Source organism: Camarhynchus parvulus, chromosome 13 (genome assembly GCF_901933205.1).
Source record: "Camarhynchus parvulus chromosome 13, STF_HiC, whole genome shotgun sequence".
In the NCBI taxonomy this organism is placed as follows: domain Eukaryota; kingdom Metazoa; phylum Chordata; class Aves; order Passeriformes; family Thraupidae; genus Camarhynchus; species Camarhynchus parvulus.
In genome coordinates, this window is record NC_044583.1 from 16,822,631 (window position 1) to 16,849,620 (window position 26,990).

Genomic DNA, 26,990 nt, shown 5'->3' on the forward strand with positions numbered 1-26,990 from the left:
GGGATCATTCCTGCCATGGGGATGGATCCCTGCCGTGGGGCTGGGGGCTGCCGTGGGGCTGGGGGCTGCCGTCCCGCCTCCTGATGGCACAGGATGCCCCGGGGCACAGGGATCAGCTCAGGTCGGAGCCCTGCCCTGCGGCTGTGCCGCTGCCAAAGCCCGGCCCGTGCCCATCAGATTGGGCTCCATCCGGCCGCACCCGGAGCCTGCCGAGGCTGCAGAGAGCTCCCACCATGGCAGGGACAGAGGGACAGAGGGACAGCCCGGAGCCTGCCGAGGCTGCAGAGAGCTCCCACCATGGCAGGGACAGAGGGACAGAGGGACAGAGGGACAGCCCCGAGCCTGCCGAGGCTGCAGAGAGCTCCCACCTCGGCAGGGACAGAGGGACAGCCCGGCCCCCCTCGCCGGTGGGTGACAAATTGCTCCTGAGCCACCTGGCTGTGCACAGAAACTGTTCTCCACCTCTAATAACAATAATCCATCATCCTGCTCTGGGCAGGGGATGTGCAAGGTTTTCCAGGGCTGGCAGGGGGATTTTGGGGGGCTCCCCTGAGGGGACACAGAAGCCTCTGCTCCGGGGGTGGCTTCCCTCCTGCCCTGCCCACCGGGAGGGCAATCCATGACCAGGTACACACCCTGCCAGGGGAAATGCCAGCTCCTTGGGGCTGTGAAAATCGTGATTTTGGAGGGAAAAGCAGCTGGGAGCCCAGGTTTGGCGTGGGGCACTGGGTGCTCCCTGCTCCAGAGGGTCCCACGGGTCCCCATGCCAAAGGAGCTGCTGAGTGAGGCCCAGGAAAAGGGATTTCTGCAGAGACCAAGATACTTTGCCCCGGGGAAGTGGTGCCACATTTTTCCAGCTACTGATAAAGTTAAACCCTTGATCTGGTTAAAGATTTAGCCCACAAGGCAAGCCAGGGTAGGACAGCAATGCTGTTAGTGCCACTGCCTTGGTGACACTTCAATTTTTTCCTAATATCTAACGCAACCCTGCTGTCTGTCCGTTGGAAACCATTCCCCTTGTCCTGCCGCTGCTGGAGAAAACCAGTCCTACCCCAGCAGCATTCCCGAGCCCTCCTCCATCGGCATTCCTCCTCTCCCAGCCTGCACAGCCTGTTCCCAACACCCCGAGGGATAATTGAATTGCTTCCCCCAGAACCGCCAATGCTTCAGGGACTGGAGCATCTGCACACACCATGGGCAGCCTGCTCTGAGGCTACTCCAAGCCTACTCCGTGCCTACTCTGAACCTACTCCGTGCCTGCTCCGAGCCTGCTCAGCCCTTCCCGTGGGATGCTGCAGCTGCAGGGAAGGAAAAGACGGCGAGCAGGACAAGGCCAGGTTGGTGTGGAGGTGCAGAGACTCACGGAATGAAGGGGATGGAGTCCAGGCAGGAGTCCCAAGAGCTCTGGGAACCCCTTGGTGAGGTCTGCAAGCACCCAGAGGGGCTGGAAAGTGCCCAGAGGGGATGGAAAGGACCTGGAGGGGCTGGAAAGCACCCACAGGGGATGGAAAGGACCTGGAGGGGCTGGAAAGAACCTAGAGGGGATGGAAGGCATCCAGAGGGGATGGAAGGCATCCAGAGGGGCTGGAAAGCATCCAGAGGGGATGGAAGGCATCCAGAGGGGTAGAAAACACCCAGAGGGGATGGAAAGCATCCTGCTCCTCTCCCCACTGTGTCGGGCACTCCATGCAGCCCATCGAGCCATCGGGGCTGCTCCTTTATCTCTGCCCGAAGGAGATTTGTGGGTCTGAAATCTGCTTCTTTCAGGCTGCTCCCGACAGGAGCTCCAAGCTGCAGACACGAAGCCTTTTGTGAGCCCGACCGCGTCCCGACTGGGATTTACCTAAAACAGCCCCAGGGAGGAACGGCTGGGCGGGGATGTGGGGGGAGAGGGAGGGAGGGAGGCTGCCTGGTGTTTGTTTTTACTAATGAAGCCCCATAATCAAATCATTTCAATTTTAATTGTGAAGCCAGCAGGCAGATTTCTGTCTCCAGATGGGACGTGATAGGAATGGTTGAAGGCTGGGCACGTTCTGCCACTCACCTTAATGCCTGGAACAAGGCAGATGGGAGCAGCACTGCGAGAGCTTGGGAAGAGCCTGGTCCCCCAGGGATGAGGATTTGAGCTGGGATCAGACCCAAAACCTCTCCTGCTTGGTTGATCCAGGGAAACAAACCCCTGGCAAGATGTGCTGCACCATTCCCAGGTCTGAGCAGGGGAGGCAGGAGCTGATTTCCCTGCTTTCATCTCCCAGCTCTGCCAGGATACATGAAATCTATTTGTGGCTTCCACTTACCATCTCATTTTTTTGGGTGTTTGGACTTTGGGAAAAGAGGAAAATAAAGAAACTGGGTCATTTTCTATTTATTTGAAAGAGCTGAGCTGTTAACCCTCCAGCTGCACAGAGCTCTGCTCGTGTTTCTGTGGGACTGGCAAACTTGGAACAAGTGATGGGGGAGAGGAGAAACCTCCTTCCTCCTCAGCAAAGGAAATGTGTCTTTTGCCCTGCTTCTTGTTCAGGCTGGGGGGAACTGGGTGCAGTGGGGTTGGGGTTGCCCTCCCAGTCTAAAGCAGTTACCTCAGGCAAAACACATCAGTTTGTTTCTTGTGATGCAGGAATGGAGCTGGATTGCTCTGGGAGCGATTAAATCTTCCAAGAAGGGACATTCCCTGCTGCCTGCCAGGCCTCAGCAGTCACCCAGGGGCATGGGGTGGGCATAGAGGGATGTCAGGGAGGGTTTGTTCCTCCCAAAGAGGATGAGGCCAGAGGCACAGGTTAATCCAGGCAGGTCACACCAAGTATGGAATACCTTGTGCTGCTCTTGTGCCTTCCCCAGAGCCATAACGGGGCAGAGCCCAGTTCTTATCAGGACTGGCTTTCACCTCCTCGAGCTGCTGCCCTCCCCATGCCCACAGTCCAGCTCCCAGAGCTGACAGCATTTCTGGAATCCCCTGGAAGGGATCCAGGTGGGGATTGCCAGGCACAGAGCAGCCACCAGCATCCCTCTGGCCGGGCCTCTTCACTCTTATCAGCTCTCCCTTTCTGTGCCTGAGCCATCAGGGACAAGAGCATCACATCAGAAATAAAGTCATTACCTTGCTAAGCAAATAGAGAGGAAAACCTCACTTTATTTTTTGAAATCGGAGCCCTGGCTCCTGAGGGCTGCAAGTGGCACCTTCCCCCTGGCAGCCCTCCCTTGGCTGGGTGTGCCCCAGCCCCAGGACACCCTGGGTGAGGAGAGCAGGGGCACATGGGCACTGTCCTGGCAGCCCATGGATTTCCTGGGATGGGGGAGCTCCGTCCTTGGTGCACCCTCACTCTGGTGGCTCCAGCTGCATGAAATGGGCACATCCAGTGGGAGTGACACCCCCTGTGCTGTCCCTGTGACCCCATCCCTGCCGCCAGCACAGCCCCCTTTGGCCCAGGGCTCACCCCCAGCTCACCATCCCATCCCAGCACCGATCAATCCCGGATTCTGCTGTCCTTCTCCCTCCTTTAATATCTTTTCCCCACCATGTCCAAATGGGAATTAAATTGAGGCCACTAAACTCATTTGTGCTCCGTGCTGGGGCTGCAGGCAGCGTTCAGCCCCGGCTGCCTGAGTGAGCCAGGCTGCAGCAGTGTGCTGGCTCCTGCGTGCCCCCGCCTGCCCCACGGCCAGGCACGGCTGGGGTTAACCCCAACCTGACCAAAACATGTGCCCGAGCAATTTCTGCCTCATGTGAGCCGTGCCTGGGTCAGCGCTCAGCCCCGGCTCGGGCCGCTGTGGCCGTGCCTGGCCCGCAGCCCCATCCCCGCCCGAGGGCTCTCTCGGTGTGCCGGGCGTTCTCCCGCTGTGGGGAGGTGATGGACACAGCCTGGGCTGCCGCCCCCACAGCCTGGCCCGGCCTCAGGGGCTCAGGCAGCATCCCCAGGAGATGGGCATGAGCTGGAGCCGGGGAGGCGCCTGCGGGACACGCGGGGCACGGGCTGGGGGTGCGGGGACCGGGGGTGTCTGCAGGGAGCAGCACCCAGCTGGCACTGAATGACCCCTGAACCAGGCAGTGCCACCCCAGCAGGGCTGGTTGTCATCAGGCAGGAGCAGGAGGGATGCTGGTCATGGGTGAACTTGTTCCCCTGCCACCCAGGAAAATGTCCCTGGAAGTGCCTGAGGACAGCAAAGGAGGGCAGACCTGAGTGTGCTGGGAGGGAACAGCTGCCGGGAATTTCAATGACCGCCCGTGAATGCTGGTTTTGTTTTGTCCCAGCCTCGGCTGTGCTCTGCCTCGGCCAGACAGCATTGAAACCCTGCTGCTCACGGGGCTCTGCAAATGGAGCTCCTCGGGAAGAGCCAGGGAGAAACCTGAGCTTGAGAGGAGCCCTGGTGCAGCTCCCTGACCCTGCTCTGCAGAGAAACCTGCCAGGCTGGCCCGAGCAGAGAGAGCCTCAGCAGCAGGGATGTGCAGAGCTGGGGAGGGCTCTGCCCAGGGCCTCCAGTCCAGCTTTGTTCCTGTCTGCTGGAAGGAGAAGTGATGGAAAGAGAAGAGATGGTCAGGAAGTGAGCGAGGTGTGCTTCCTGCATCCTTCCTGCTCAATTCCTGCACAATTCCTGCTCAATTCCTGCTCAATTCCTGCACAATTCCTGCACAAATCCTGCTCAATTCCTGCTCAATTCCTGCTCAATTCCTGCACGCTTCCCTCTCCCCCTTCCTGGTGCACACTGCCTCGGGGCTGGGCAGTGCAGGCAGACTTTTCCAGGGACAGCCTCGGGATGCAGCTCTGAGCTTGCCCTGGAGCCTGGGACATGGAATGCTGCCCCGTGACTCTGCAGGGCTCCCTGGGGAAATGGAGATGCTGCCAGGCACTGTGGTTTACAGCCTCAGCCCCGGTGCACGCTGCCAGATCCATGCCCTGAAAATCTAGTTTCCTAGGGATAAACAGGATTTCTTATTCCTGTTGCTAATGGGATATCAGCACATTGCAACACAGATGTTTTAATAACACATAGTTCTTTTAATGAACAGACTTAAGCTAATTTACTTCCCAACATTTGTATATGTCCTATTTGCTCATTTATTCATGCAGTAAATGAAATTAAAGTTGCTAAACATTTAGAAAATTACAAATACACTGGAGAAGAGCACCTGTGTATTAAACTAAGGAGCAGGAGCTGCTTTCCTGGCACAGAGGCTGCCCAAGGCACGTGCTGCTGGCTGTTTTCTCCTTTCCTGTGCAGCCACTCAGGCTGGGGGGGAAGGCAGCCGGGCACTGCCAGACCCCATTCCCAGGGATGCTGACAGTTGTGACAACCACTGCATTTTTATTTTTATCATCCCGCCAACGCTGCTCTTTAGATCAGCTTTTATTAAAAATAAATAATGCTTTTAAAGCCGCTGCTGGGGCACCAAACTGTGACAAAGGCCAGGGAGGTGGCGCTGAGGATGATTAATGTGGTTTTTCCAGTGAAATACTGTAGCAGCTCTCCCGTGCTGAGGGCTGTGGGAAGGACAAAGGCGCTGGGTGCTGTTCCCAGCCTGGCACCTGGAGCAGGGGCACAGGTCTGGCTGTGGCCTCAGCCCCTCCCAGGCCTGGCTTTGGTGGGCACAGGTCAGGCAAAGGCCAAGGGATGCTGAGGCACAGAGCCCTGCCAGCCCCCTGGATGTTTCCATCCCTTCTTTTTCCATTCTCCCCCACACCTGCCCCCAGCAGGCCCAGCCATCCAAGCCCAGCTGGGGAGTGACCACAGCTCATGCTCAGGGCAGGGCAGGGAAAATGGATTTAGAATGTTCTCTGCCACACAGGCTGCACCCCGGGGCTCAGGGATGTCACACATCCATCGTGTCACCACCCTGGGCAGACCCATGCCAGGCACATCTCCATCACGTGTGGAGGCTCCTCCCATATCACACCCTCCAGGGGAAGGTGAGCAAACCTCCAGCACCTCGGGAAAACCCCCAGAGGCTGTGCAAGGCTGGCCTTGCTCCTCCTGGGCAGACTCATCCTTCCCAGGCAGGGACACCAGTCCTTCCCAGTGTGAGCGCTGGTGTGATGGCACAACTGCCTCTGCTCATGGCCACGGGGACAGGGCTGCAGCTCCTGCCCTGCTGGGACAGCCCCAGCTGTAAAACCCCTGCCACGATCGAGGCCTGTGGCTGGAAGGCTCCATCCTTGTCCAAGATGTTCCCAACACCTGAGGCTTTCCCCAATTCCAACTCACGCACCAAGCAGGAAAAGCAGCGAGAAAAATCTTAGGTAAACATTTTGAGAATCCAAAAATCTCATTCTTTGAGTGCAGTTCGGCTCGATAGCTCGCTGGGGCACGGCAGGCACTCGATGTCAGGTGGGGAGGCAGAGCCGCTGACCTCCCGTTATCTGCTCGGTCAGGGAAAGGCGCTGCCTCCCACCGCTGCGCTCCCGTTATCCCGCTCCTCCCCTCCCCTGCCTTTCCAGGCCGGAGCATTTCTCAGTCTGTGCTTTATCCCATCCCCGCTGCTCCTTTTCCAGCGCTGACAATGACGGCCCCAAACGCCGCCTGCCCGGTGCCAGCGCTGCGAGCCCCGGCCGCTGCCAGCCGGAGCTGCGCCCGCAGCAGCACGGAACGCGTGGGCAGCGAGCGGCACGGATCTCTCCTCCCCCAGTTGTGCAATTCGGGCTCTTGGGATGCCATCCCCAGCCCCCCGGCTCGCCGCTCCCGGGAAACTCGTGCCCGTGCCTGTGGCGGGCGGAGGAGCGAGGCGGCGGCGTTCTTACCTCTCGCCGGAGCCGGGAGTGCGGGGAGAGCTGGAAATAGCCCTGGCTGACACAGATACCTGTGCGGAACAGCAGGGGCCCGCACTTGCCGTGGTAATTGCATACTGCATGGCGATGAGTCAGCCGGAGCCCCGCTCGGGCAGCACGAGGCTGCCCTGCCTCCCGCACCGTGCCCGAGCGGGGCCCCGTTGCCGGGGAAATTGATGCTCCCCCCGTCCTCTAAGCACAGGAGCACGGAGAGGATGGGAATGAGAGCATCTTGCAGCTTTTTAAGCTCTCGAGATGCTTTCAAGTGCCAGGGAGGCTGTGCGAGCTGTGATTTGCTGCATTATTTCTGTTGCTATCCCTGCACGGGGAGCTCCTGTGTGCAGAAGAGCTGCTTGCAGCAAGTCAGCATCCAAACGCTGCCTGTTCTGGAGGGGGGAGAGCCCCACAGCTGCCATCACCCACAAGGGACCAGGGCCACGCTGGGACCAGCCCTCAGCACTTCCCAGGGTCTCTGGGATGGTCCCCTTTGGGATGGGCCCTTTTTACCTCATGGGGAACCGGAGCAGCCGGACACCAAAGTGGTGTCAGCTCACCCCGAGCCCCTCGGCAAGAAAGCCCCAGCAGCAGAGCTCTCCCTCCTCCTCCTCCTCCTCCTCCTCCTGGGGCTCAGGGGCTGCCTGGCTGCCGGTGATTGCACTGCCAGGACATTAATGAATAATTAGCCGGCAAACTTCCACCAGGGAGCTTCCTTTGCTCTCCTCCAGCGGTGCCGCCCGCCCAGAGAGAGAGCAGCTATTCCCAGGAAGAGGGGCTGGAGGGGGTGGCATTTCCCCAGCAGGGCTGGCGGCTCCCCAAGCTCCTCCACAGCTGACTTCACATTCCAAAGGGATTCGGGGGGAGGAGGAAGATTAGGTAAAATCAATGAGAACCTATTTGGCGGGATAAAAGAATGTGGTTTTATTTATAGCACTGGCTGGAGCTGAAGTGTCTCCTGCTCAGGGAGACGGTGCTGAGGCGCTGAGGGGCAGCACAGCAGTGTCTGCACAGGGCTGGGAGATGCACCAGTGCCTGCTGCCCACCCCTCACAGCCAGCCCCACTGAGCCCCCGGCCCCCAACTCCCCAAGGTGCTGAGGGTGGCTTTGCTGGCCTGCCTGGCAAGGAGGAAACACCTGAGGAGGGGATTCTGCTCTGACAGCAGTGTCTGTGCCCAGGGGGTGCCAGGAGCTGAGCACCAGCCCCTTCCCAGCACTCGTGCCCAGGCAGGGCTGCAGGAGCTGGGGACAGTGGCCAGTCACTGTGGGGGATGCTCCGAGGACAGCTGGTGACAAAGGAGGAGGGGGTGCTGCGAGATAGAGGCCCAGGGACAGACAGAGCCAGCCTGGCAGGCTGGGAGTCACGAGCCAGGAGATGCCCATGGACATCCCTGCCAGCAACAGCTGCTTGGGGAACAGCAAGTCCTTGCTCAGCAGTGCTGCAGATCCACAGCGTCTCCCTCCACTGCTCACTGCCTTGGCCAGCTCTGCTGGTGCAGGAGGATCAGGATCTGCTCTGGTGGTCATGGCATGTCTCTGGGATGAGGCAATTAAAAGAGAGAGAGGAAGAGAAGCACCCAGGCTCTGAGCAGCCTCCAGGGAGAGGCAGGAGGAGCTGCCCTGCTCAGAGCCATCAGCAGAGGAGGATGAGGCCAGGCTGGGTCTCAGCCAGACACCCCAGTGCCCCTCACTCCTCCTGGGAGCAGCTGGCAGCAGCATGGTGGGGATACAGGAGACAGCCCAGCTCCTGGTGCTGTCCTGCCAGGCAGGCACGGGCAGTGAAGGGAGCCCAGGCAGCAGCACCAGGAGCAGAGGCAGCTCAGCAGGCAGGGATGGAGCAGGGGCGGCAGCCAGAGGCCAGTGGGGTGACATGGATGGGCTGTGACAGACACTGGCAGCACAGTGTGAGAGCTGCCAGGGCTGTGGGAGAGCCGAGCTCAGCTGGAGTGAACGGGACATGAGGGACACAAAGCGGATGGTGCCATCCTGCCGGTCCCACAGCTGGTGCCCTGTGCCAGGCTGCTCTGGGCAGCACGGGGGGCACCGGCCCTGGAACAGCGAGGGGCAGGCTGGGGCTGCAGGCTGGGATGTCAGGCAGGGCAGAAGGAGCAGTGCAAGGTCTCTGACAGCATGTTCCTTCCCCCAGATGAAGTGAGGCACAGCATGAGCCGAGTGCCCTGGGCTGCTGCCAGCCTCTCATCCCCAGGCAGAAGGGGCTGGCTGGCCCTGCTGTGCCAGAGCAGCCTGGGGAGGAGGACAGGCTGCTTCAGCTGCTGTGGGTGTGCTGCTTCCACGGACAAATGAGTCACTGAAAGTGCCATAAGGAGTCAATGGGCATCCTGGTCCCCTGCTCGGCCCACACAGCTGGTGGGCAGCGTGAGCCATCCTGCAGGAGCCATCCCTACCCTCTGCTGCCTCTTGCTCCAGGAAATTCCCATCTGTTTCAACAATGCAGCCACAAAACCCCCTTCTTGCTCCTTTGCCATCCCATTTGTCTCCTGACAGGTTTTCTCTGCAGTAACTGTGTGGATTTGCCTCCCCAGCACGCTCCAGGCTGCAGTTTGGGAGAGGAGCAGGCTCAGGGTGGGGCAGGCTGCAGCCTGTACAGCATCCCCTGCACGGGTGTATCCCTCAGCCCTCAGGGCTGGCCACAGGCTCCTCTGACAGAGCTGCAGCAGCCCCTGCTCTGGGGGAAGAGCTGCAGAGGGCCTGGGAGGTGGCACAGGGGAGGGACCCTCTGCCAGGTGCACAGAGAGGGGCCTGGGGGGCTGTGCCACAGCACAGGCAGAGTGTCCATGGTGTCCCGGTGTGCCTGCCTGACGGCTTTGCGGCACAGTGGGACATCACTCCCCAGTGCTGCTGAGGGAGCCTGGAGCAGCAATGGCAATCTCTGAACTACCAGAGGCTCAGCCCTGCCCCCTGGACAAGCTGGATCTCAGAGCCAGGAGCCCACCTTGCCCTCAAAATCCACTTTTGTTTCCTAGGGCCCTCCAGCTCCAGGCGACAGTCCCTCAGCCCTGTGGCAGAGAGGACATCAGACTTTCATTCCTGGCTGGCCACGAAGCATAACAGAGCCCCCCTGTCACCAACTGAGGAGCAGGAGGAGACAGGAGCTCCCAGGTGCACACAGATAATGAGGCACAGAAAGCACGGAGGGAAAGCAACACTCTGTCCCTGTGCTTGTGATCTCAGGTGAAGGATAAGGCTGAGCCGAGTGCTGAGCAAGGCTGCGGCGAAGGGAAAGCAGAGCTCGTGGAAAGGAGCCAGGCAGAGAAAGTCAGCGAAACCCTGGGCATGGCACTGCCAACCACTGTGCATGCCTGAGCAGCCTGCGTGGATGGAGAGCGCTCCAGGGCAGGGCTCTGGGCAGCCTGGGGACACCTTCCCCTTCAGCTGCCCCCAGCTCACCCAGCACCGGCTCACAGAGCTCCTGCCAGCCCACAAAGCCCTTCCCCGTCCCCAGGAAGAGCGGCCACCGCGCCAGTCCCCCATGTCACGGGAGTGCCAAGTAGAGAGTGTCACCAGCGGGGGGCTGCGGGTGTTGTGACTCCTCGGAGCAGCCCCATTTGCCGCTGCCTCTCACTGCCCGCTCCTTACAGCATTCTGCCATCCACAAACAGAGGCAGCTGCAACGTGAGAGCGAGGGCGGGCGGTCGCCGGCCCGGGGTGGCTCCTGCCCAGCCGGCGCTCATTGGCTCCAGCCCCTGTCCCACGCCTGGCCTTTGGCAGGCTCAGGGTACCTTCAAACCCTGTCCCCTCCTGACCGCTGGCCCAATGACATTACTCTCTCGCTGCTGTTTTGAAAGGACATTCGCAAGATTTCCTGTTATATTTTACCTTGGCAATGTTATCCCCAGCCCCTCCGGGCTGAGCATCGAGTTGCTGCTGCAGCGGCGGCGCGGTGCCACGGGGCACTCCAGCACAGCCAGGGCTGCCAGGCCAGGGTGGGCACAGGGCGTGTGACTCTGCTCTTGGAGTCCATAGATACAGAGAGCAGCAGGAGCTGGAGCTCTGGCAGCTGCCCGGCTCTCGAAGCTCAGGGTCTGGTTGAGGAGGAAAGCTGTGAGCACATGGCAGAGCTGGCCAGCTCCTGTGCACAGGGCAGGGTGTGTGACACGGGCAATGTGATGTCCCATTCACACCACAGCAGCCCAGACACCATCCCAACCCACTGCAGGTGTTTCTGAGGCTGCCACATGACTGACTTCTAAGAAGGTGGAGACAACACCACTTATAACATCCTGTCCTCCTTCTCCTCTCTCCTGGTGCTTCCGAAGCCCTTTTTATGAGTGTTATTCAACCAGCTCCTCCAGAAGCTGCAGGGCACAGGGAAGTGGTGTGATCTCCATTTCATAGGTGAAAAGAACCAAAAGGCACAGAAAAATGCTCGGACTGTGCAAAAGTCCAGAGCAGTCAGGAGCTGAAGTTGGGCAGGTTAACAACAACTTGGAGCCACGTCAGCAGCTGTACTTCATCCTGCAGGATCGCACAGAAACCCAGAAGCAGCAGAAAGTCCACTTGGCCAAGATGCCCCCATTGTGCTCTGCTGTCCTCTGTCGCCCTCCCAGCACAAGGGGTGCCTGACCCCAATGTCACATCCAGTTTTGCTGCAGGGCTGGAAGAAGCCCTCACCTGTCTGTTCAGAGGGGAAATAGGGCAGTGCAGGCTGGGCTTTGCTTTTGCTTGGGGTGGCTGCTGCCAGGGGGGTGTCCTGCAGGCTGGAGGCTGGGAAGGGCTCATCTCCTCCATTAGAAAGGGAGGAGAAAATGTGCTTGCACATGGACCAGAAGGGAAAAGGTATTTCTGAAAAACCCAGCTATGCACAACTTGATTTTTGAATGACAATTGACGAGTAATTCCCACGAATGTTACTTCCTATTTGAGTGCAGATGGTGCAAAGGAAATCACGAGATAATCAAGTGCAAACCTCGCCTTTTGTGCAACAAATTCCTCCCAAAGGACTGATGTGGTGAGGCCTTCCAGCCCTGATGGGGCAAACCTCTCTTCTGTTCTCTGCTCATCTTCATCACACCGTAGCCTTCATCCATCACTTGTATCTTCTGCAAGGAAAGGAATGCACGTCAGATCACTGCTCAGCAGGGTCAGCTGGGAATTTGAGTCTCTGTCTTCAAGGAATTGCACATGCCCCAGAGCAAGGCAATTTCCTTCCTTGGCCCTGCTGACTGTGCTGTGCCCGCTGTGACCGGGAATCCTGGCAGGGCATTCCGGGGCCCAGGCCTCCCACCCATGGGAAGAGAAGTTTCACTGCTGGCAGGGCAGCTGGAAAAGCACCTTGGGTAAGTGTTTTGGCACTCAGCAATTAGTACTAGAGTGCACTGCAATGAGGAAGAGTTGCTTTGTCCCATCCCAGCAGCCAGGCCACTCTGGCCTGCAGCTCTCATCAGTGTGACACAACAAACGCTGTTCCTGACATCTCCCTTTGGTGCAAGGCTCGAGATCATCAGGGAAAACCCAGTGTTGCTCCATTGCCTGGTGTTCACAACATGTCCTGAGCCAAAGGGAGGCCAGAGGGAATTTAAAAAGTGGCTGGAAACAGTTCTGCCTTTGAAACAACAGCAAGGAGAACATGAGCAGGCGTTTCCTGCCAGAGGAAGAAGCACTTTCTGTTCACCCCTCAGAGCCTGGCACAGAGCTCCCCACCCCGATAGCTCCACATCACTTTGCTCCATCAGCTCTTTACAGTGACCCTGCAGGCCTGTCTAGGCAGTCTGAGGGGAATCAAGGATTTGGAGCCATTAGGCTGTAGGTGTTGCCACTTGGTTGTGTATCAGCTAATTCAGGCTGCAGTGCCAAGCCCTGCTCTTTCCCATGTAATTGCTACGGGTAAGTAAATAGAACATTCATGAGATTTTTGGTCCCATCATTAATTATTTCTGAAAGGGCTTTTAGGATACGCCTCAAAACCCCAGACAGAAAGATGACGTGCGTGACATCAAGATGCTCACAGCCGCAGCTGAAATGAAAACAAGGAAAATCAGGAGATCTTTTGCTCCTTTTTACTCTTTACTGCAGTCCCCTGGTCCCACTTCATGCAGACCCACCGAGCCTGGAAGCGACCCCTGGCCCAGCCGCGGCTCTCAGGGTTTTTGTATCTCCAAATATCACTCCAAATGGGGTGATCTGGGGACTGTGGAGAGGTGCCTGGCGCTGTTGGGTGCTCCCACTTTTAAACACTGTCAATTTTAAGGTGTGCACAGTGGCACTGCACAAAGTGGGTTCCCTCTGCGTGTGTGTGCCGCTGGGAAGGCGCTCCGGCAGGAATTACTTTAAAAGCCCCAGAGAGAGCCTGGATGGGCCCCCTGGTCTGACCCGCTGCACCCAGCGCTTACACATCCAAACTCGAAGCGACCCAGGGGCCGGTGGCACCCCCTGTTTGGCGGGGTGGCACTTCCAAGGGACACACAAAAAGTGGTGTCCCACGCGTGTCTGCAAAGCCCCCGGGGCGCTTCCTCGCAGCGATCCCCCCGCGTCCGGCTCCGCAGCCGTTGCGGGCGGGGGCTGCGGGCGGGGGCTGCGGGCGGGGGCTGCGGGCGGGGGCTGCGGGCGGCTCCGCCCCGGCGCTCCGCGCTCCCCGCCCCGCCGGCCGCCCGGCTCCCGCCGCCGCGCCTGCTGCATGCTCGGTGCTCAGCCCCAGCCGGAGGTGGAAGATGGCGGAGCCGGGGCCGGATTGCAGCTCTCTGCTCGACGAGGATCTCTCCTCTTTCGTCTTCAGTTACCTAGCGGACAGCCAGGTAGGCAGCGCGGGGGGGCTCTGCTGCGCGGCTCCCCGGCGCGCTGCACCGGAGGGGAGCGGACCGACCCCCCGCTGCTTGCCGGGGCACCCCGGGGAACAGCCGGCGCTGCCGGAGCGGGGCTGCGGGGCCCGGCTCGTCCGCCGGGTGCCCCGGGGGTGTGCGGCTGTCCCGTTCTCTCCGCGGCTGCGAAGCCGGCCGCCCGCGGGGCTGTGCGCGCCCCTCCCGGGGCTCCCGGGCGGCTGCAGCCCCGCAGCCCCGCCGGCGCTTTCAGCACCACTCGCACGTGGACTCCCGCGCCCCCCGTTCTCCCATCGGCCGGCAGTTTGGGGGGGACAGGGGACAAGTTGATGGGTCGATGGGTTTCGGTGCAGCAGAGCACCCCCCGGTTGTCAGGGCTCCCCCGAAGGTGGGGAGGGGGCGGCGCGGTGGTGGGGGGGGCTCCGCAGGGGGCTGCGCGGTGGGGGCTGATAGAGCCGGGCTGTGGGATGAGTCATGCCGAGCGTCAATTCCACGCATACGGGCTGGGATCTTGGGGGATGGAGGTTTGGGGAGGGGGGGTGCGACAGCGACAGGGGTCTCGGTGCTGCGAGTCGCCGGCTCCACAATGTGGATGGGCTGTGTTTTGGACGGAGCCGGGTATTAAAATCAGATTAAGGCTCCTTGGCAGCTCCGGCGGGATCACGAGAGCGAGCCGTGCTGGCTATAGGGCTCGCATGCTTTTCCATTTTGGGGGCTGCAAGAGAGGCGCTATACAATAAACCGGGCAGGAGCCGGAGCCGGGGCTGAGCCCGAGCACGGCCGCGCATTTCGCAGTCGGCTCGATGAGGCTGCTGCAAGTGGGAAGAGTTTTCTGTAGTTATTTATCATCCCCCCGACCCTTCACTTTCATAACCACGGATTACAAAATAGCTCTGATTGTGAAGCGAGCGCATTCATCCCAACCCTTGCTCTCTCACCAGCTCAGCCCCGCGATTGCAAACAGCCAGGAGCGTGTGTGTTTGTGGGGGACAGGACCAGGGCTAATCCTGCCGCCGTTTGGGTTCAAAACAAACACGAGCTCGAGACCTGGTAAATCAGATTTGCCCGCGGTGCGTGTGCCAGACAGAACCAGGCAGGGCTTGCCACCAGCCAGATTGATGTAGTCCCGGCACCTCTGCCCTCCTGCACCAGCGCCAGAGCGCTCCGGCTTGGCACGGGACCGGGCGGCTTCTGGGGGCAGAGCAGGGGGAGGCAGCCTGCCTTCTTAACCGAGAGCTGCTGACAGGTTGATTACAGCAGGAGGGTCAGGAAAGGTGAGAAGTGGGCCGAGATTTTGTAAGCACTTTGTGGGTTTTTTCCATTTTGTTATTGCTGAGGGAGCCATGGGCTTGCAGGAGAGGAGGCTGGCTGTGTGGGACACTGTCCCCTGAGCGGGCTGCGTGTGTGGGATGCCATCCCTGGAAGTATGGCACAAAGGCTGCAGCTCCCACCAGCCCCACTGCTTCCTGAGCAGGTGAAAGTTCCTGGCTCCACTTCCCTATAATAACCCTCCTGTTCTCCCTGTGTTAACCACGACACGAAAAGCCCTTATGGTTGCAGCATGTGCCTGGAGCCTCGTTTCTATTTTTCTTTGCTTTTTGGTCAGCGTTTGATGTGCCAATTTAAGAATCTTATTCCAAAAAGCGACTGCTAAGGGAAGGGGGGAAAAAATCCTATGAATTGTCATCCCTCTCTGGTGCAAGCCCACCATGTTGTGAATATTCCCTGGAAAATTTGGAACTGTGAAATGGCCTGTGTTGAAATGAGACAGTATTGATGAAACGCTGTTGGCTGTGTCCCCTGTTTTCTCTCCCTGCCCCCGGCGTGCTCTCTGCTGGAGGGAGCAGCACAGGTAGCGCTGCTCTGAAATCTGCAGGTGTGGGAGGAGAGGAGCCGCGGGGGCAGCGTTGGCAGCTCGCTGCAGCTCCCGTGCAGCCCCTCTGTGCTCTCCCGTCCGGCGCCTGCTTTCGATAATTCCGTTTCCTCTTCTGTCCCCACGTGCGCTGAGGGGCTCAGGGCTGCGATGGGAAGAAGAGAGAAGACGGAAAAAGGAAGAAAAAACAGCCCCCCCCAGCTATGATTTGCATGCGTTTGCTAAGAACCGCCTGAAGTTGTAAGCATGTGTTGTGCCTGTACCTTAACCTCTGATGAAACTGGGGGAAGACTCCAGCCCTGGCTCTGTCACATGCTGCCTTCTAACTGGGAGCGGGAGGCGGGCCGGGCTGGCGCTGACGTCTCTCCCCATTACTACTGTACGAGCCTCTGCTTACAACTGGGTTACTGATTCCTCCGGGGAGCCCCAAAGCTGCTGCCCCAGGCACCCCAGTGCCCCAGCACGGAGCAGGTTATCCTGAGGCTGCACTGTCAGGAGGCCACGGGATGATGAATAGTGGCCGTTTCCTTCGTGGAAATTTTGAGGAACTGGGACTCTCCTGCTCTCTCGCCCGTGCTTCTCCCCGTCCTGCTTTTGCAGTAGGTTGTGGGAAAGGCGCAGTTGGTGCAGGTGCCAGGTGATCCCTTCCCCTCCAGGGGAGGAATCCTCAGCAAGGTTCTCGGGAAGATGCACAGGGAAGGTTTGACAGGGGTGTCTGCATCACTCCCTTATTCACAAGGGTTTGTGCTGAGGGTGCCAGCTAACCTCTATTTACATATCGAGGACAGCGATGATTCACGTGGTACCTGCATTGCTACAGAAAGAAAATCAGGGTTTTTCACTTGATATCTGCCTTTCTCATGCCAACTCCTTTTTCCTTTTTTTTTTTTTTTTTTCTTTTTTTTCCTTTTTTTTCCTTTTTTTTCCTTTTTTTTTTTTTTTTTTTTTTTTTTTTTTTTTTTTTCCCAACAAAAAAAAAAAAGTGATTTTGTTCTGCTGTGCCTCAAAATGTGTCATTTCTGGGCCTGCTTAATCCATTTTGTGCAACTCTGCTGCTCAGAGGTATGAAGCTGGTTGTAGCTGGTTCATCTGCTGGCACCAGGTACTGGGAAGTGCCAGCCAGGCAGCTCTGCCGAGAGCACCACGGAGCAGCTCTCAGCATCCCTGTGAGAGGCTGGAGCACTGTGGCTCTAACAGCTTCAATTCGTTTAAAAACCCCAAACAAAGTGCAGCAGGAGGGGGGAAAAATAATAATAAAAAGAACCCAGGCTGCTTCTCAGAGGGATGTTTAAAGATCGCATGAACTGAAATACAATATTCTCTCTTTAACTTCCCAGCCTCCTGCTAACAGCTTAATCCATCGATGAGTGCAGGAGGCACAGCGAGCCCGCGCTGGGTTGGCATTTCTAGTGCTGAAGTGGGGATGCATCTCTGATTCTGATAGTCCTCACTGAGCTGACTGATGTCCTGCTTTTTCTGTGGCTTTTCTCTCGAAGATTTGGGGTGGGTTTGGACGATGGACAGCCCAAGGGCCTGTGCAAAATGCATCCTCAGCTGCATTGCTGCAGCGTGGGTCGAAGGGCTGCTGCAGTAGCAGGGCTGGAGGAGGTGAAGTTTTCTGGGAAGCAGGGTGGCTGTGTCCTGGTGGCTGTCACCGTGCTGGAGCTGGGGGTGCTGGTGGCTGTCCCCACCACAGCAGAGGCTGTGGAGGCTGGCAAGCACAGCAGAGTCTGAGCTGAGGCAGGAGAGAGAGAGCAGCCGGAGGGAGAGAAGGGCTGGGCTGGATCCTGCCCCTCAGAGCCTGCTCCCACACCTGCCTGCCTTCCCCCCGGGATTCTGACCTGTGTTCCCCATCCCAGGGCTGCCCCACGCCGGGGGTTTTCCCCCACCTGCCTGCCTGCACATCCCTGCTCTGCTCTCATGCTGTAATGGAAAGGCACCTCTCCAACAGGTGAATAATTAAGGGCTCAACGAGGGCCTCCAGCAAAGGGAGCTTTGTAAGGGAGAGGGATCTCTCTCACATTAACCTTTCCAATGTCAAAAGCCTTTTTGTAGGGAGGAACTCCACTTACACGAGCTCTTTGGCACAGTTGGCTAATTAAAAATGCTCTGGGAATGCCCCTTCCAACCCCAAACTCCTGTTTTTGGGGAATGGGTCCCATGTCTGTGGTGCAGGGCTCAGGACAGAGATGCCACAGGCAGATGTGGTGCCAAGGGCAGGAGCCCACCAGGCTCTGAGGTCCCCTTTGGTGGGGCTGGGGGCTGTGGCAGGATGTGAGAGCTGCAGTGCTGTAGTGACGGGACAAGGAGAATGGATTCAAACTGATCCAGAGGAGGGTTACAGGAGACACTAGGAAAAAATTCTTCCCTGTGAAGGTGGGGAGGCCTTGGCACAGGTGCCCAGAGAAGCTGTGGCTGCCCCTGGATCCCTGGAAGTGTCCAGGGCCAGGCTGGAAGGCGTCCCTGCCCATGGCAGGGGGTGGAATAGACGAGCTTTAAAGTCTCTTCCAACCCAAACGATTCTATGATCCCATGAAGGACACGATTCCCCCTGGCCAGCATGTGTCAGCACCATGGAGGCTTGGAGACATCCCTGTGCTGGGGCAGAGACATTATGCAGGGCCAGTCTATGCTGCTGCTGCCAAATGCCACCACCGAAGCCACCCCTTCTGCCTGCCCATGGCCCTGGGGAGATGCTGTCACCAGGGCAAGGGGCACCATCCCTGTGTGGCTCTGCAGCACTGGCTCTGTCGGGGAAGTGCTGTCCTCAGAGAAGTGGCTCCACTGGGACCACGCGTGTGGCACTGCTTGGCCGCCACCGTGGAGCCGGGGACGCGAGGTGCTGGCAGGGCCTCGGCTGCAGACACGTTTGCCGGAGGAATCGGCTTCAGGCTCCCGCAGCTGAGCCCTGCTCCATGGCAACCCGGCGCGGGCTTATATTTCTCGTGACTGCTTGGCAGCCTGGAGTGATTTAGCAGGGGGGAACTCTGTGCACGCTGGAGCCGCCGTCAGTGCAGCCCTGCCACGGTGACCGCCACGCTCCCGGCCCTGTGGGGCTCCCGGGGCCCTGTGGGGCTCCCGGGCCGTGTGGGGCTCCCGGGCCCTGTGGGGCTCCAGGGCCGTGTGGGGCTCCTGTGCCCTGCCCACAGCCCAGGAGTGGGCAGCATCCCACCTCCTGCTGCCTGCAGAGCCACCTTCTCACCTGGACAAGGGGGTTTTAAGATGCCTGTGCTTGTAGTGAGGAGCCAGGGACTAAAGGTTGAAGTTAATGGGGCAAGTGGTCAGGTGAGGTAGTGACCTACTTCCAGGGGCACGGGCACCGGAGGCACTGGGTGATGGTCCAGCCAATGTGTTTCCCTTCCTGTATCAGTCAGCCAATCTGCTTTTCAGCACTTTATCTGAACTCTGGCTTACAAATTATTATTTATTTATTTATGGCAGTTGGGTTGTTTTTTTTTTTCTTTAAATAACGGGAGCTTCCAAGAAACGCCAGAGGACTTTGCACAGATCTGGCTGCGCTCGGGGCCTTGTCAGCCCTGTCCTCATCCAGCCCCGTCCCACTGCACTTCCCCACGTGGAGGCAACAGCCAAGGCCGAGCTGCTGCATTAAACCAGTTCACTTCTGAATTAACACAGGGAAAAGTAAAAGCTGGAAATCTCCTTTGGCCCTGGGAGATCTGGAAACCCGCCGGGGGAGGGGTTCTCCATGTGGCAAGCTGGTATCTGCTGGTGGGGGATGTGGAGGGGCTGTGGCAGCCCTGGGGACACGGCCCCATGCAGTAGCCAGAGTCACCTTTGATCTCTGCCGGCTCCAGGCAGCAATGTGGGGCTTAGGGAAAATACTTCCCTTATCTCATATCCCAGTGTCCCGAGGCAAAGCCCGCAGGCACTGGGAGCTGGGCGGGCATCTCAGCACCAGGAGCTTCCCTTGAGGGAGTATGATGATCCTGAAGGGTGCCAGGAGCTTTTTACATCTGTGTCTCCTGTGCCAGGAGCTTTTTCCATCTGTGTCCCCTCTGTCCCCACGGCCCCCTGCCCACCCAGATGGGGATGAAAGCTGGAGAGCCCATGGGGAGCTGATGTGACACTTCTCCCCTCCCCTGGGATGAGCAGTACATGCTTTATATGGATGTTTTTGTGCTGAGGTGGCGCCTCCAGCTCTTGCAGGGATTCCAGTTGCAGGGCAGCAGCATATCTTTACTGAGATGCATTTTCTGAATTCTTCCTGTGCACCCTGCGAACGCAGCGGGCAGCACCGAAGCACCGCAGCCCCTCTGCTGAGCCAGCCACGGCCAGGCTCCTCGGTTCCTGTTTCATTTTGCTGCCAGTTGGGCTCAGAGAGCAGCAGCTCAGCACTGCTGTCACTTCTGCTCCCCCCTTTGTCTGGGGAGGCTGCAGGACACGCTTTGTCCCCGGCATGTGAGGGGACGGTGGGGGAAGTGTCATCCTTTCGCCCCTGCTGCCAAAAGCTGCCTTCTCCACCTATTCCCCGAGGAACCCTCATTTCCTAATTTTCATGGACGTCAAGAGCAAGGAAATCCTGTGGCGAGGGCCGAGCGTCCTGGCTGGGGCTGCAGGCCCGAGCTGGGGCAGCCTGGAATGGAAGGAAGCCCAGCTGCCTCTCTTCATGTTTGTTCTCCTCCCTCCTGCGCCCTGCAAGGGGGGATGTGGCTTTCACAAGTGACAGCTGGGGACCTGGCTGTTCTGCCACGAGGTGACCCACGGCTGGAGCAGCCCCAGCTGTCCCTGGGGGTGCAGCATTTTTGCTGAGAGCTTTTCTTGCGTTTTTTAGCCAAGTTCCTAGGTGGGAGGGAGTCGCGTTATTATTTTTTCATGAAGAAAGTGCATCTGTAGCTGCAGGGTGTTCAGGAGACTGCCATGACCCCTTGCATGCATGCAGGACTGGCACACTGGGCTGCAGCCAGGCTGGCTTGGAGCTGAGACCAGCACTGGTCACCCCGAGGCTGTGACTGTGCATGTGCCAGGGTGGCAGCAAGGAGCTGGAGGTGACAAACATGGCACTCATAGCTCTCTTGGAAGGATGAAGCAGGGCCGGGCTCTGGCTCTCTATCCCCTGCAGAGGCCAGTCCCTCTGCCAGCATGGTGTGGTGACATTGGTGGGCACAGGGCTGGTGGCCGTGCTCCTTTGCTCCATGTGTGCTGCCCAGGCAGAGCCCACACTCCTGGGTCACATCCCAGTGCCTGTGTGTGGCAGAGCTGGCCAGGAGCTCACCTTGGCTGGTGCCAGGTGAGCTGCCAGCACCCGCTCCTGCCACACGTAGGCTGCTCACCGGGCACCAGCATGGCGGGGCTGAACTTTGTCCAGCTTCAGTCCTGATTTCTTGGCACCTTCCCTGCCTCAGTGCAAATGTTTGCAACTTCCACAGCCCTTGGCTTCCAGCTAATTAAACTTTGCATTCCTGTTGGCTCCCTGCAAACCCAGGCTGCTTCCCTTTGCCCCGGGCTGGGGGACCTGGGGCTCTGCCTGTGCCAGGTGTGTGTGGCTTAGGGCCACCTTCCTGCACCTTCACTGCAGGAGGATTTTCAAACCTGCCCTCCAATGGCATCAGCCCCAGAGCTCTGCACAGCTGGAGATTTAAACCACCAGCATCGTTTCTCCTTTTGAGCAGGCTTGCGCACAGTCACGACCAAACCGTGCTGATAATGAAAAGGAAAAAAAAATGCAATTTTTTTTCTTAAAAAGGAAGTTTCTGTTTCTGTGTGGGCCCCACAGGGAGGCTGGCGCATGCGGGTTTCCAGTGCTAGAACCCATTTCCCAGGTAACAGAACTCCAGCCTGTGAGAACTGTGTGGTTTTCTCAGGCTGAAAGGTTGGACCGTATTCGAGCTGCTTTTTTTTTTCCCTTGTTGCTGTGTCCTTTTAAGAAGGAATAAGTATGTCTATTTATATGTATTTTGAAAATGAAAGCACGTGGCCCGTGTCCCCAGAAACCCTCAGGGTACATGTTGCCACCCGGCTCTGGAGGGGACACTGCTTTGCTGGTGACCACCCCCAGCCCACCCCAGCAGCAGAACTGGGGAGCAGCCCCTGGAGCTGGGGATGAGCTGTGGTAGGTGCAGGATATTCTCCTGGGAATTCTCCATGGGACCAGAGAATTTGGGATGTGTAAGTGGATGCAGCAGGAAGGAAGTTGGTGGCTGAGAGGAGAGCGATGTCATGGGGGGAATGTTGGGACAGCATGCATGGGAAGGGCTGGAGCTGCTCACTTCCTTTACTCCTGTTGACTGCCCATGCTTTGAGTGGTGCTGCCTGGCCTGCCTGCAGTGCTGGCTTCTCCCTTCCTCTGCCAGGGACATCTGGGATGCAGAGTGGGAGAACTGGGGGTCTGCTTGCCCTGGCTGCCTCCTCTCAGTGTCCACCTCAGTGTCCACCAGTGCCCGCTGCCCGTCTGCCCAGAGGAGCTGCAAACCCATCTGCACATCCAGCTGAGTCAAAAATACATGAAAGGCAGATTATCAGGGGGAGACTGTCCTCATCTTTGCCACTTGCTTATGGCAGTGCAAGGACCTGGAAATACAGCTTTCAAGTTTCTCTCTGTATTTATGTAACCCAAACGAACTCTTTTTTGGAAAGAGCCACTCTGTCTCATTTAGATACCTAAATATAGCAGCCTCTCCGGAGGGAGGATTAGCCTGCGAGTGCCCTGGTGGGTATGGGACCTTTGTGCACGGGTGTTATGGGGAGTTTGAACCTCATTCAGTGGGGCCTGGGGGGATTATTCCCCTTGCCATTATCGGGGTGGGCTTGCAGTGTTCTGGGTCAGCAGGGAGCTCACGGCAGTGACCGGGTTGGGAAGCACAAACCTGTGGAGATGTGGACTGCAGGCTTTTTTCTAAATGTCTCAATGCCTTTTGAGGCCAGGGCCCTTCTATGCCCAAACATGCTGTTTGTTATTGTGCCACCACCTCCCCTTGCAGGGAGGATCTGTGCTCCAAAGCACTGAAGCAAAGCTGAGCTGCAGGGTGAAACCTCCACATCCAGCCCTGCCAAAGGGCCCCGTGGGGCTGCAGCACCTCGGGGTGATCAGTGAGGGCTGTTGGGGATGAATCACCCCCACAGCGTGGCTCTGGGTGGAAAGGCAGGGAAGTGCAAGGGTCCTTCTGCCCGTAGGTGCACCTCAGGTTAGGTGCACCTTTAGGGAAAGGTGTGGAACCAAGCTTTTGAAATGTCAAGCTGAGGAACACCCCACAGGTGCCATTTCCCTTTGCCAGGGATGTTCATAGGCATTCAGGGACCCACCCTCCTGGGCACCCGGGCCTGCACACTTCTCTGAGATGCAGGTGTGGGCAGAATCTGGGCACTGTGCACATCCCATGGACCCACTCCTGCTTCTTCACACACACCAGAGCTCTTTGCCTTTGGATGAGCACAAGAGATGGGTCTGACAATGTGGTGTGGGGGGACTCTCATGCACGCCCTGGCATCAGCCAGGCTTGCACCTTGCACCAAGCATTGATGGAAGCTGAGTTTCTCAGAGGTGCACAGGGTGACCTTTGCTTTTGTCTTGTAACATTTCCAACTGCCCTGCAAGTGAGGGTGTCACTTCCAAGGAAATGGGGAGTGGCTGTCTGTGTGTGTGTGCGCTGGTGTTCCAGGGACTTGGTGACACATGCTGCAGAAGTCTCTGCAGCTGGCTCGTTTTAAGGGTGTGGAGAGGACACCCTTGTGTTTCCCTCTGCTCCTGCCTGCTTTGCAGCACTGACACGAGCGGCTCCCTGGCCTGGGGCTGCTGCAAGGGCTCCTTGGGATTTGGAGACACACAGGAGCTGCCTTGTGTTTTCTGCAAGAAAGCAGAGTCCCTCAGCTGTTTGAGCACTGCCTCTGTGCTTTTGGTGTGCTTTTGGCTCTGCCTCCCTGCACACCTTGTCCTCCCGCTGCCCATCCTTGCTCCTCCCTGTGCCCAGCTCAGCTATGCAGCCTGTGGTGTGCAGGCTCCTCTGCCATCCCCCTGGGGCAGGAGCCACCTGGCTGAACCGTGGGACCCCAGGGATGTGTCAGTGAACACCTGCACGCTGGCTGCACACAGTGTCCTTGGACAACCTTGCAAGCGCCAGTGCCGTGTCCCCTCAGCTCCTGGTGCACCGCAGGGACCAGGCAGGTCCTGTTTGGGCACTGCCCTGCTCAGGTCGGTGTTGGGCCCTAGCAGGGTGCAGGTGGAATGGACAAGGCAGAGGAAGCAGAAGGGGAGGGGGTGGCACGGTGGGCTCTGTGTGGAGGGCTCGCAGTGTCCCCAGGATCCCCGAGCTCCTGGCAGATGGCTGCAGCCCTCCCGCCCTGCTCCGAGGAATACAAATGTGCGGCAGATACGGTTACCCGGCCCAGCAGCGGTGTTGGCTTTCATCTGGATCGATATCCCTGCCGGCCTGCGTCTGCGGGAGCGCTCGGCTGGCAGCACAAGCCTGCCCAGCAGCAGACACCCGCCCGGGCTCTGCTGCCGCCCCTGCCCGTCCGTTTGTCCGGCTGCCTCGGTGTGCTGCGGCCGCAGCCGCGCTGTCCGGCTCCGTCACGCGTAAAATGTAATAAATAGGGCCATAAGCCTTTTACAAAGTCTATTTCCACTCTTGGATCCGGGATTTAATGCATGGCTGCTTAGAGAGGCTGAGGATTTCAGGGGTCAGCAAGGCTAATTGCACTGCTGGAATAAAAGGGTGCGTGGTGAGGATCCTGCCCGCGGGCGGGAGCGGGTGCCGGGGGTCCCAGTCCCCCGCCCGCTGCCCCAGCCCTGTGTGCTCCCTGCTCGCAGTCTGGGAATGCCACGGCCAGGTGTGGCAGCTTGGCGAGGGCAGGGGTCCCCAGGGAGGTCTCTTTTGGGGCCTGGGAGGCCGAGCCAGCTGGGGAGTCACATGCTGCAGGTGTTCGGTTCCCCGCTGCTCCGTGGTGTCTGTGTGTGTCTGCCCAGGCACGGCTGGCTGGAGCACTTGATCTTAGATTACCTGTAAGCCAGGGAAAGCCTCTGTGGGGCCAAGGGCCAGTGAGGATCAGGGCTGTCCCAGTGCCAGCTCAGCCCTGGCCTGCAGCATCTCCTTCAGCTGCAGAGAGGAGCTGGGTACCACCCTGCCAGCCTGTGCCAGTGGGCCCTGACTGGCATGTGACAAACATCCACAAACTGGGATGTGAGGGGATGTGTGTCCTGTGCCAGGGAGACAGCCCCACTGGGAATGGAAATGGGGGAGAGACCTGAATGGGGGTGCTCCAGTGCCAGGTGTGCTGGGTGGCCAGCACAGGGCTGGGGTCAGGACCTGGACAGAGCTTTCCTGGAGGTGCCAGGGAGGGGCTGATGGGATGTGCAGGCTCTGCATCACCAGGACAACCGGCAGCCACACGCTCTGTAAGGAGGGGGACCCAGATGCCCCGAGGCTGCCGGGCGTGCGCCCTGTGCCAGCCTCTCACTCTGGCAGGGCTGTGCCGCTGGCCACGGCAGACGGAGGACGCCAGCTCCGCTCAGTGACTCCGCTGGCTGATCCCGTCATCTCCATCTCGCGCCAAGTGCTGAAGTCGCCATGGAAACCAGCATGGCAGCAGCCTCGCCAGCATCCTCACTGCCAGCTCCCGGCCGGTGCCGCGCCGGTGCCGGGTGACTGGTGGCAGCCTGGGCCACTACTGCCTGTCCCCGTTCCTCGAGGGTGTCAGTCCTGCTGCTGGGCTCGGGGATGCACACGGGGCCCTGCCCCCGAGCCATGGCAGGGCCCGATCCATTAGAGCTCCTCCATCCCGCAGAGCCTCGCAGGAAGCACAAAGCAAAAGCACAAGAGTATTGCTATTAATAGTACCTGCTCACAAAGTTATCTTTAGCTGCACTGCTCCCACCTTCATTCATAACAGCCATGGCACGGGCCTGACTCTTCATCCTGCTGCTGGAGTGGCTTTGAGGTAACCTCGGCATCCCCAGGTGCCCCACTCGCCTGGGCTTCCACCACTCAGCAGCCTTTCCTCTGCCTGTGGAGAGGGCAGGCTGCAAACCTTTCCCTGTAGTGGGAAATGAAGCTGGATTTCTTTTCCAGGGTTCATTTTTCTGTGGTGACCGTAACTCTGAACTCTACTTGGCTTTGCCTCTCCTCCCACGTTGCTCCTGTGCAGCAGGGTTGTGTCTTGCCAAAGGCTTTCTCCCTGGAGCATCCCTGCTGGAAGTCCACGCTGGTGCTGGGATTTTGCTTGATCAGTGGAGGAGGCAGTGTGTGAAGTCGACTATTGGGGATGCAGTATTTTCCCCTTGTATTTTAGTGGGTGTTTTTATAAGTTTCAAGCTGTGGTCCACCCTTCCCAGCATCTTTCATCTCCAGAGCTCACACAGCTCCTGGGAGGGTGCAGGGCTTTGAAAGAGCTTTGAGGATTCAAGGGCTCATCCCACTGCTTTGAGGCAGCATCTCCCACTGTTGCCAGGGAAAGGCCTGTTGCTCCTATTCTTGAACTCCGCAGTCACCGAGTTCCTCAGGTTCCTGGGTTAATCTGTTCCTGCCTTTAATGAGCTGCCTCATTAAAGTGTTTTTCCCTAATAACCAACCCTCCGGGCTGGGTGATGTTCAGCTGCAGACAACTGGAGACCTGCAGGCTGCAAAGGGCTGTTCAGGCTGGGTGTGGGGTGCAGCATGAGCACCATCCCTCCTCTCCCACGTGGTGCCAAAAAGGCTGTGAAGGGAGCAGCTCAAAGCACCCCAAATCTGCCTCTCCTGGGCTCCAGCACCAGACCTACTGCACCTACAAACTACAGGGCAGGCTGTACTGAGGGTGGCATCTGCCCTTGGGGTGCAGCAAACTGGGGATACTGGGACTAACCCATCCTGCTGCAGAGTCTTCCTACAAAATGTTCTTACCCAGGGATGTGCAGCACAGGGGTTGGACATTACCTTAGGAGCCAAACCTGTGGGTGCATGCCTGCACCCCTTGGGCTGGGAGGCATCTGCCCAGCCCTAATGAGGGGTTTGAGCTGCTTGCCTTGGTGTCTGGGAGCTGATCTGGCTGGTTTGGATAAATGGAAGTGGAAATCTCCCTCCTGGGGGCCTGCTCTGTGTGGAGGAGTGCACACACAGCTTGCAGCCGTGGCCTCCTGGGAACATCCATCCTGCAGGCATCTGTCCCACCTGGTCCCCTTGTCCTGCAGGCATCTGTCCCACCTGGTCCCCCAGCTCCGTGCTGGCTGCCCTGGGCCAGCAGGAGGAAGGCTGGGAGCCCTTGGAGCAGTGGCTCCACAGGAGCAGCTTCAGCAGAGCCTCTGGTGAGGCAGCAGCTGCCGCAGCCCCTGTCCCCAGGCCGTGATTTTTGGGGTGTCAATGATGCAAGGCAGGAAGCTGCCTGGTTCTGGGGCTGCTCCGTTTATATTTAGCTGACCCAGTTGCTGAGCAGGAGCTGCTGGTCCCTCCTGGTGCTGCACTTGGGGTGCTGTGAGGGAATGCAGCAGCAGCATCCGGCTGGGAGCGCAGGGCTGGGCTGCGTCCTGCAGCCCTGCATTCCTGCAGCCCTGCATTCCTGCATCCTGCATCCCTGCAGCCTGCTCTGGAAGGGCTGGACTGTGCTGGCACCCACCCTGCAGCCTGCCAGCCCCTCAGCACCCGTCCCAGCCTCCCCCATCCAGCA

General features: G+C 58.7%; 1 protein-coding gene across 1 annotated transcript in view; it reads left to right on the forward strand.

Moving 5' to 3' along the window:
- The first annotated feature begins 13,373 nt into the window (after positions 1 to 13,373).
- The window catches only part of PPARGC1B (PPARG coactivator 1 beta), a 44,671-nt gene continuing 31,054 nt past the window's right edge, over positions 13,374 to 26,990 (forward strand). The window contains exon 1 of the mRNA XM_030957771.1: positions 13,374 to 13,504. Coding sequence (XP_030813631.1) covers positions 13,421 to 13,504 — 84 coding nt within the window. The 5' untranslated portion in view covers positions 13,374 to 13,420. The remainder of the gene's footprint in view (positions 13,505 to 26,990) is intronic.